This window comes from Pocillopora damicornis, chromosome 6 (genome assembly GCF_964200805.1).
Source record: "Pocillopora damicornis chromosome 6, jaPocDami1.2, whole genome shotgun sequence".
In the NCBI taxonomy this organism is placed as follows: Eukaryota; Metazoa; Cnidaria; class Anthozoa; order Scleractinia; family Pocilloporidae; genus Pocillopora; species Pocillopora damicornis.
Genome location: NC_142675.1, coordinates 10,145,302 through 10,156,448, shown reverse-complemented (window position 1 = coordinate 10,156,448; position 11,147 = coordinate 10,145,302). Strand labels below are relative to the sequence as shown.

At 37.2% G+C, this 11,147-nt stretch overlaps 1 protein-coding gene across 1 annotated transcript; it reads right to left on the bottom strand.

The window, feature by feature from the left end:
* Positions 1-9,151: 9,151 nt before the first annotated feature.
* On the bottom strand, positions 9,152-10,464 carry LOC149043867 (octopamine receptor beta-2R-like). The gene has a single exon (XM_089209102.1). The coding sequence runs from the start codon at positions 10,342-10,344 to the stop codon at positions 9,286-9,288; it is 1,059 nt and encodes a 352-aa protein (XP_089065228.1). The 5' UTR covers positions 10,345-10,464; the 3' UTR covers positions 9,152-9,285.
* Between the last annotated feature and the right edge of the window lie 683 nt (positions 10,465-11,147).

Sequence of the window (11,147 nt, the reverse complement as noted above, 5' to 3'; positions counted from 1 at the left end):
TTGGCCAATATCGAATGACCACAAAAGCTTCAATGACGCTAAGCAAATCTTTTAATTCTATTTGGAATAATAGCATGACGATAAAATAAGGGAACCAACAGCAGGCAAATATGATCGCCATGGCTGCGAAAACCAAGATACACTTCCTGTCACTTTCGCTTTTCTTCTGTTCCCGTGAGTTCTTATTCTGAATCAAAGGTGCTCGCTGTCTTTTAGAAATTGCACTGAACATGGCCATGTATGCATAAATCATAAATATGTACGGGAAAAGGGAAACTGCAAAGGAGCAAACTGCAGTATAAATAACGTCCCAACGCGTAGATACCTCAGCATCATACAGAACAAAAGGAATGATACAAAAAGCAGTCGAAGTGATCCAAACACCGAGTACAATTTTCAAAACCAAGCTCTTAGTCATCAAATAGTGTTTCAGTGGACTGACCGTTGCCATGTACTTGAGCCCAGTAATAAAGAGTATGTGATAAGCACCTGATGCAGCTAGTAATGTATGCGGGATGTGTACCCCAATACTTAATTGTGACGGCAAAATGCCAAAATTATAAACAATGAAGTATGGAATAGCGATAACGCCAGTACTGAAGTCATAAATTGCCAGGCTGAGAAGCACATGGTTACAAGAGGTGCGAAGACGACTACATCGGCGGTAGTTATCTTTTAGAAAAAGGAGATATTTTTGTATCTCATCAATATCTACATGATTAAGTACTCTGTGATAGGTATTTCATCACCATCACATTGAATATGATAGATCAAGATTGGTTAGTATTATAAACATTACAACTTTCTACAAGTTTTAAATGTTAAGTTGGCACTCTTCCGATGCTTTTACCCTGGCTTTCAGCTGTTTCATTTTCTTTCCTCCACCCACGACAGGTTTGCTTCCTTCTCTTAAAATGAACACAAGCAGCGAGGCAACAAAAGTAAATCTCATTTTGGACTGGACTTAAATCTGTGGAGTATATACAGTAAGTCACAAGAACATTTTTATTCCCATGTCAGCCTCTCTCCTGACTTATTTTTTTTCACATCCTTTCTCGTTGAGGAAAAGAAGGGAAAAAAAAAGCGACGAAAACATTTATGGGTACGTAATGACACATTTGGTATTTGCTCCAAAAAAGTTCTCTCATCATCGACCAAAGTTCTGAATTGATAAGGTTAGCACCTTATATACTAAAGTCATTTTATTTTTTGCTCGCTTAAGTTTCCTTCAGGAGCATTTTTCATTACAATTCGAATATGAATTCGCAGAGTATAAACAACGTAAAGAAGCGATGCTTACGGAAGCAGCGGAAACAATGTGAATTCGCATCTTGCCAGTAAAAATAAGATCGTCTCCAAGTAAACAAAAATTTATGATGACTTTTGCATGAGCTTTCTTAAGATTGCAACTAATTACTAATTTAAAAAGAAACGAAATTGTTGCATCTCATTATGTTCTTGTTGTGAACTGCTGAACGTTTAACCATTTACACATCTGAATGCTCAAACAAAGTTATTTGATAAAACCTTCTCCGTAACATCTTACCATCTAAGAGATCTCCGTTCCTGAGAGGTGTGGTCAAAGTTCCTTAAACCTAACACGACTCTGATAGCAAAATTTTGAACCAACTGCAGTTTGTGTAGATTACGTTTAGATGTGTTCTCCCACACTGAAGCACAATGAAACAGAAAACAAAGCTAGTAATAAAAGTGTTTTTATACCTAAAAGGTGTTTAATTCTAGTTATCTTTACTAACTACTTCATACAACTAGAGGCTGTTTTAGTGATATGTATCTCATAGGTAAGATATTGATCAGTGTATACCCGGAGATCCTCAGCAAACGAAACTGGTGAGATCGTTTTGCCTAACAGGGATGAGGAGGATATCCCTATCGTCTCTTTCTCCTATTCCTACTTTTACGATCTAATGGGGGTGGTGGGAAAACAACACCGCCTCTTTAGAAGTAGGGCCACTCAGGTGCTAGGTCCAGAAACATAATGTTTGTTAATCCCTTTTCATAGTCACAAAATTTTTTAAGAAAAGCTACCAGAGATCGTCATCGCTGAGAATACCTTCGGTTCTCGAGATGTTTACTAGTAGTAGTTATAGATCTAAGCCCAGTTGTTCAAAGAGTGAATAACGCTATATAACGGATAAATTACCATCCAGTGGATAAATGTAAGAAAAACGTACTACGCTATCCACCAGGTAGCGATTTATCCGGTGGATAGCGTTCTCTAACCCTTGAACAACTGGGGCCTGTAGTACAAGCGATGAAGCGTGTACTGGTTTTTGTTTTAGTCGAGCCTCAGTTTTGTGTCTCTTCCTCCATACGGAATGTTGCTCTGTAGCTTGTTACCTTATCAGAGCGGAGTTAGGAAACAAAGACATTGCAAGTTATTATTATCGCTAATATAATTATTATTGTTGAAATTTGGAATCAACAAACATTCTATGTCATTGCAAGCCTACTGACATTTTTACCCGGGAAATTTTTTTTTTCAGCTCAGGATTTCAATATTCAATACGCTCTATTTCTTAGAAAATGCCTCAAGCTTCTAGCCCTTAAAAACTCTCCAATCTATCAAATGTTAATCGATGCCATTTTTCCTTTGTGAAATATCTGGGTAAAAGTGAGATACGAAGTTTCGTTTTCCTCGCGAAAAAATTCCATACGACTATTAAACTTACTCTCTTATCGTCACCAGAGTTGGTTTCGTTTTCATTGTAGCTAGGTGAGTGAGACAGCAGCAAAATGTTTGAAGGCTAAATGGTTCTCGTGCAGGTTCTCATTGTTTGCGTCAAATCTTTTTGGGCTTACAGAGTTCAGTTGATGCAGGAAACGTCAATTGCTTTGAACACTTTTTTGAACTCTGGATTGCCATCGCTTGACTCTTTTTTCGGAAATTATTACAGTAAATGGTTTCAACCCGGGAGTAACATGTAATAGAGTGGTTTGATCGTCCGGGTGTGTGCATTCCTGAGAAGGACTGTTTTTGGTAGTGGTGACTAACGTTTCGACAACCTTAGCCAAAGTCATCATCAGAGTCAATTGAATAGTTGTTGTCAGTCGAACGTTCTAAGTCCCCTTCGTAAAAACCGATTGGTCAGTTTTCCGTCAATGTTATTGGCTATGAGACTCTACTGGTGTTGGTCGGTCGTGATTGGTCGGTCTCAATCCGTCGGTAAAGTTGAGTCGCTCACTGTTCGGTTCGTTTGCTAAGAAATTATTAATCTTCGTTCTTAGATCTTGCTCGTTCGATTTCTCTTGGGAATAAGGATAGCTTCATTCTTGGAATACAAGTTACAATGTCAGATTTCGTAGGATTTTGTTCGCTCAAGCTGATGTACCGTTTGTTTTGGCCAAAAACAAACAAACAAACAAAAAAAGAAAAAAATTGCAAAAAGGGGATAAGTTTCTAAAGAAACTGTGGTGCTGCGTCACTGGGGGAGCATATCAAGAAAATTTGGTTATTATCAACTGAATTTATCATGAAAATTAGCCACCGTGAAGAGTTTCAAAGCTGAGGTTTCGAGCGTGAGCCCTTCGTCATTAGCTCTGACTTAGAGCTAACGCTCGAAACGTCAGCTTTGAAACTCTTTACGGTGGCCAATGCACAATATCAACTCAGTTGAAACCCACAAGAATCAGGGGGAAATTGTAAAAGTGAGATTTTCAACTATTTTGAAACGTTCTTTTACCTAAATATTGGCAAGGAGCTTCCATACGGAACATTTATGCCCCCTGCACCCTCTTTAGAATCCTGGCTGGCCCAGGAACGGGAAAATTTCAGTAGGAGATATATGGGGGGGTCAATCCACTCTTTACTTTCTTGAAAGAATCCAACCTAGTATAGGTTTGTTCGAGAGTAACGACACGCGACCGTTTAATCAACTGGAGTTAACTTGCATGCATGCCCTTGAGCATTGCAAAACAATAAGTGGGGTAAGTTTCTCAAGAAAATGTGGTACTTTATTTGAATCGATTCAAGATTTGAATTTAGATATAAAATCCGTTGGAATTAAATATAAATTAATTTTCTCTTTGTCAAAAGGCCTTCAGATCAAGTGAAAGATCCTCTGTAGTTTTAAAAAACACATTACTTGTCATCGGACTAACGCTGTTTCTGAGTTAAAGTTTGAACTCCAATTTTTTTAGCGATATTTTTCACTGCCATTTGACCACCTTTACCCTCTTGGAGAACATGAATATTCCAATGAACAAAAAAAAGAAGGGTTAAAAACAGGGTCCATGTCTCGAAATTATGCAATAAACACGTTGTCCTGAATTAAGGCTTGAAGAGTGGTTGCTATTTCCCTGCTAGAAAGACATGTAAGGATCGGAGCTTACCGTGTGCGGATCATCTGCATCCAAAACCATAAACATCTGAGATAATTTAACTTTGAAATGTGCAAATACGTGTTATCCTTTATGACGTTTAAAGAATGCTCTCGATTTTCGCCTCAGGAATTAAAAAGTGATGAATTTCAAGTTGTAGACGATCGAATCAAGGACTTCTTCCTTCAATCAATCAATCAATCAATTTATTTAACGTGGTCAGAACGCTTAGCTAAAAGCTAGTTTACAGGTACGCCACGAAATAAAAAGAGAAAAGGAAATTATAAAGCCTTATGAAGGTATATAAATTTAAATAAATTAAGATTAAGAACTAGCTGATATTGAAATATAAGAATTTAACAATGTAGTCACCAAGTAAAATGTATAAAAATGTATAAAAATGTATAAAATGTAATCATTAAAAACAGTAAATATAATCAAGGATAGATCCTCACCGCACTAGAGTCCTGTGAGATCTAATCTTTTTAAATAATTTTTAAAAGTAGTAAATGTTTGTATCTTTCGAGACTCGTCCGGTAAAGCGTTCCATAATTTCGATGCAGCATATCTCCATGATCTTAACCCGAAGGTTGTTGATTTTACTTTTGGGAGGTCCAGTATTGTGGTGCCCCTAAGGTTATAAGTGGAGCACCTTACTGTTATAAGATCACGTAAGCTTTTTGGACCTGCATCACTGGCTAATATCTTAAAGACAGTGGACAATATTTTCGCTAATCGCTGTTCGCGAAGACTTGAGAGACCGATACGCTTACAAAGTTCCTCATAAGGCGAGGACTTATCTCTAAAAACAAAACGGAGCGCACGTTTGTTCACCAACTCTAACTTGTCAGCTGACTTTTTATTACAGAAGTGCCACGTTTCGGAGCAGTAATTAAAGTGTGGTAAAATGAAAGCTTTATAAAAATCCCTTCTAGTCTCAAAAGACAACCTTTTCTGCATCCTTTTTAATACGGCGACTTGTTGAATGACTTTTCTACATATTTTAGCAATGTGCTTTTCAAAATTTAATTTGTCATCGATTGTCATGCCAAGAAGTTCCATTGTGTTGGATGTGTGAAGTTGTGACTCCTCACACTTAAACACTGGTTCATCAGTTCCTTTGTGTTTTCCCAACACCATAGCCTGGTATTTTGAACTGTTCCTCTTCATACCATTACGCGCAAACCATATATCAGCACTAATAAGATCATTGTTGATTGTTTCTTCAACTTTGGAGAGTTGATTGTCGGCGTAAAAGATTTGAGTGTTATCAGCGTAAGTGGACAGAGTGCACTTCTTGATGACATATGAAAGATCATTCATGAAGATGTTGAATAATAAAGGCCGAGGATGGATCCCTGTGGTACACCATTGCATATAAGTTGCCAATTGGAAAGTGTATCCCCCAGTCTCACCCTTTGGAATCGATTTGATAAATAATCTTTTATCAGGGAGGTTGTTGCTTCATCTGCTCCATATTCTTTTAATTTCAAAACAATCAGTTCATGAGGTAAGGTGTCGAAAGCCTTGGACAAGTCCATGGAGACCAGACCGATCAATTTATTGTTATCAATTTCTTTTTTCCATTGTTCGGTTAGACTAAGAAGTGCTGAGTCGCAGCCGTGATATTTCCTATAAGCAAACACATATTTGTGATAGATTTCTTCAAAATACGGGCTTATTCGGCAATGAACAATTTCTTCGAAAACCTCCGATAGTTAGTTTGTAATAGGCTGCAGTCTTTTTTGAGAATTGGAGTGACCTCACCAAGTTTCCACTGTTGTGGTATCTTAGTTGAAGTTAAAACATGATTTATCAGTGTACTAAGAGGGAAGCATAAGACATCCATCGATTCTTTCACTCCTAGTGGAGGGATCCCATCACATCCAGAAACCTTGTTTGGAGCAAGTTTCCTCATTACCTCGTAAACTTCTATTGGATTAGTGTTGCTTAGCGACACATTCGGCCTGCTTATTAAGTTATTTGATATGTGCGATAAATCTACTGGATAGCCGTTTTGATTTTGTTCTTTGGCACTTTGAGTACAGCTTGTGAAGAAATTATTTAATGTCTCGGTCACCTCTTGAGGATTCCTGATGATTTTGTCACCCTCCTTTAATGTTATTCCGCTATTGTCCACATTCTTTCGGGAATTAACATATGGCTTGATGGCACGCCAAAACTTCTTTTGATCTGCATATTTGTCCGAACAAAGCTTCTCAAAATGTCTACGTATAGATATTCTTCTCATGCTAACTACTTTGTTGCGCACTATACGGTAGCTCTCCCAATCACACTGATTACGTGATCTATTAAATTTTTTCTTAAGCCGTTTTCGTTCCACCATTTCTCTCCGAATTTCAGGGGTGATAAACTTCTATTCTACTGAAGATCGTCGTTTGAAAGATCGCATTGGTGCATGGTCATCTAACACCTGGTTATATAACGTCTCCCAGCACCAGTAAACATCGTCTATATCGTGAGTAAGAAACATTTACTTGTGAGCTAAGTGAAACAACCGAGTGATAAGTGTCTCAATTGGGTTAACTATTTGCCGTGAAAAGGCCAAAAACCTTTTTAACCGTTATTCGTAACAAAAGGTAACCGTAATGTTTCCTTTCTGGAATGTGTAAGTTTGTCTGATTTGGATGGCTGGTCGTAAAATGGCCAATTTTTTTTCGTGAGCCGTAAAAGCCATCACCCACTCAGATCCTCTGATATTTCTGGAGTAATTACTCTATACGTCATCACAAACTATGGTTAAATTAGATTAAATCAGACATTTGCAAACTCAGAAAGAAAAGTCTTGTTTTGCCAAAAACAATGGTCTAATTCGGTTATCACATGATATAGATGCGATATTGATCAAGTGCGAGGTTAACATGGCTGAATATTGGCTGTAATGGTTTTTTGCATTTTGCCAAAAATTGAAAAGGCCAAAAACTGAAACTCGGCGCGACACGCCTTTTTTGAACCATCTCATGTTCAACGCACACTCTTCGAATAACTGTCAAATATAATGCTCAACCTTATCCAATAATTGCGTGTTATCAGCATCATCAATTATATTAATTTTATTGATACTACCATTTTACCTATTATTATGATTAAGTCATTAGAAAGGAAAATTAAACAACAGAAAGTGCTTTTTAAACAGCTTTGCAGTTCTCTGTGTTAATCATACCTACAATAAATTCGATATACTTTACAAAGGTCCAATTATCCAATACATATAAAGCATGCTACGTAAACTGGTTATAAGTAATTCATACAAATCTCATAGTAAATCTTTTAATCACAAGCTTTTAAAATCCAGACAGCTCTGCTATCTCGACTAACTGTACAGGAACTTTGCTTTCGTTTCAGTAAGATTATTCAAGAATAAATAAATATTTTTAAACGTATTTGTGTGTAGTATCGCTGAGTAATTTCACGAGTTGTGCTTTTTTTTTTTTTTTTTACTATTCCGCAGGGCGAGTCAAAATACAAAAAACGACTAAAATACTCAGTGATACTGCGCACCAAAACGTCTCATAAGATATTAATTATCCAACTGCTTTAATATTTATGCAATTCTCATAAGGCGGGAAAAGCGGTCAAACAAAGGAGTGGTTTGTGACAGGTCTTGCCTAATGCTCGCGTCGGATAGGCCCATGAGACGTCAACTTGTCACATAGGGTTTCAAAACGATTCAAAGTTGAATTTTATTTTCGATCGTTGTTCTCAACTCGTGCACATTTGAAAGTACTGCAAGAAGAAAAGTGTTCGTTTATCGATGAAAAGTGATGAATAATTTACCACAAGTAACAAAGCTTTGAATCTACCAGGAGACAAACTCTCAAAGACATGTATGAGCTCTAAGCCTACAAAAAGAGAATTTCTAAAACTACATCTCATTTTCATCGTCCGACTCAATCACATGCCGACGACACTTACAGCTGTTAAATACGGCACCAGAGAAGGCAAGTCTACCAAACTTATCAAACAGTTTTTTTTAAACAGTACAAAATAACTAATTGTCCAAGTAACCGTATAATATCGCGGAATATTTATAATCTAATCGCGCGTTATATGTACTCTACTTTATGCAGTTGGAAAATAAAATTATTAGTTGCACACTACTCATCATAAAAAAAGGAGCAAAAAAAAGGTGAATTAGAAAGACCATATTTTTCCGCTCCTTTTGTAAACGGTGGAAAAATTTACCACTCACCGCGTATTAGGTTTCTAAAGAAAAACTTGAGCTTTGGATAAGAATTGTGCGCTCAAAAATGCCTAAAACTCGACGCCGCCATTTTAAAAAAATTGGCCGAAAAAGAAAAACCACAACGTCAGCTCACAAATAGACCCTGCTCTAGTTGTCGTCAAAAACCATTCTTTGTATTGAGTTTCCATTTCCTAATAATTCAAACAAATCGCTAAGAGACGGAAAATGCTGGGTGGGACTCATTTCCTCACAGTAAAGAGGCTAAGTTGTTAAACACGATTCAAAATGGCGCTGTCAATCGTCAAATTCTTTACCACCCATGAAAACAGTTCAAAACTCACCAGCATAAGAATACCTATTTTAAATCTAATTTCAAACGATTACTATAACTGATCACAAAACATGTAAAAGACTAAAATTAGCTAACCTATACCTATTAATAAAATGCTTTTGAGTTGTGGTGCAATACGTCAGTAAATTCTGTATCACTTAAAGAAAATAATAATATACCAAACAAAAAAAGTAATGTTAAAAGAATACTCTATCACTGGTAAATAAATTGTACGTGCTTTTGAGGTGCTACGCCGGTCCTATTTTTGCAATGTGATTGGTTTAATGAGCTAAACTTAATCCAATACCCGCGGAGTGTTCAGTCCAACTTATCTATGACTTTGTGCTGTTTTCTTAGGCAAAAAAAAAAAACCTTTCTCAGTGGAGTGTCCATCACCTGCAAGCAGTTAAACACGGCTTGTAAGAAATGTCTCTTCCCCAAAGGTCACGTTCCCATTGGGAATCATTCTCGGTTCTTGTTCTTCTCCTCCGAGCGTCGTTAACCTTCTGCTGTTGACGCTTGATCTGGATCTTAATCGGCTCGTGAGACTAAGAGACCCTGTTTGACTTTTTTGAGAAGTAGAACTGACCTTTTCCTTGTTTTGCAACAGATTCCGAAAGGCGGACCAGAAGTCGCGTTTGAAAAACGTGTAGAGAAGAGGGTTGGCCAAGGATGTGATATATCGAATGACCACAACAGCTTCAATGACGCTAAGCAAATCTTTTAGTCCTATTTGGAATAAAAGCATGACCATAAAATAAGGGAACCAACAGCAGGCATATATGATCGCCATGGTTGCGAAAACCAAGATACACTTCCTGTCACTTTTTTTTTTCTTCTGCTCCCGCGAGTTTTTATTCTTAATCAACGATGGTCGTTGCCTTTTAGTAATTGCACTGAACATGGCTATGTATGCATAAATCATTAATATGTACGGGAAAAGGAACACTGCAACAAGGCAAACTGCAGTATGAATAACTTCCCAACGTGCAGATACCTCAGCACTATGCAAAACGACAGGAATGATAGCAAAAACAGTAGAAGTGATCCAAATGCCGAACACAATTTTCAAAACCAAGCTCTTGGTCACCAAGTGGTGTTTTAGTGGACTGACAGTTGCCATGCACTTGAGCCCAGTAATAAAGAGTATGTGATAAGCACCTGAAATGGCTAGTAATGTATGCGAGACGTAAACCCCATCATTCATTTTTGGCGGCAAAATGCCAAAACTATAAACAATGAAGTATGGAATAGCGATAGCGCCAGTACTGAAGTCACAAATTGCCAAACTGAGAAGCACGTAGTTAGAAGAAGTGCGAAGTCGACGACATCGGTAAAACAAGACAAACACGAGTCCATTAGCCAGAACTATTACTATGGCAACTGGAAGAAGTTTGCTCAAGGTCTTGAGTCCAAAGTCAGAGTGTTGTTGAGGAAACGTTGAGGTTGCATTGCTGTCATTCATGATTAATTACGATGAACAGCATGGGATGACGAAAACACTGAAAGAGAACAAAAGTGTAAAAATGAAACGATGCTAACGAAAGGTATATGATTACGCATTATGCAAGTATCGAGTGACTCAGATTATCTGGAATACAAAATCTGAGATTGAAAGAAAATTTCAGTAAATGTCGGTGGGAATTTAGTAAGTGAGATCAATAAAAGATTTCAAATTGATTTGGTAAATTGAAATATTGATATTGAGGTCAAAATGCTCATGCTTGTACGGTTTTCAGGAGGTAGAGAAACCTGCTATATTTGTCATGTTTGAAGGCTTCTGTAGAGAGGCCAGCGAAAGGTGATTGATTTCTTTTGCACGATAACACCCACAAGCGATAGTTTTCTTCGGTATATTTTTCATAAGACAGCAATCTATCGCACTCGTATACATATCTCTTTTTAAACTTCTTTGCTAGAAAAACGAAATGTAAACAAAATACGCAATAATTGATTGTCAGGGGTTTTTTAAGGGTTTGTTAATTGTTCTCACGATAAACATCAACTTGCCTGCTAAGATGTTATACATATTTAGCAACTATGATGGTTAGCACTAATTACGAGCTTAGTTTCAGTTTTAAAATCAATACCGTTTTAGACAAATTCAGAAAAAAGGTTTGACCTGTTTTACTATTAAACTTAAATGGCCGAGTCCAAACCTTGGAAAATTAAGGATTACTGTGTTTACATTAGCTAGGGCAAAATGAATGCATAAGAGCAAAGAAATTTGATATAAATATAAATGCTAAGAGGCTTAATTGCTAAGTT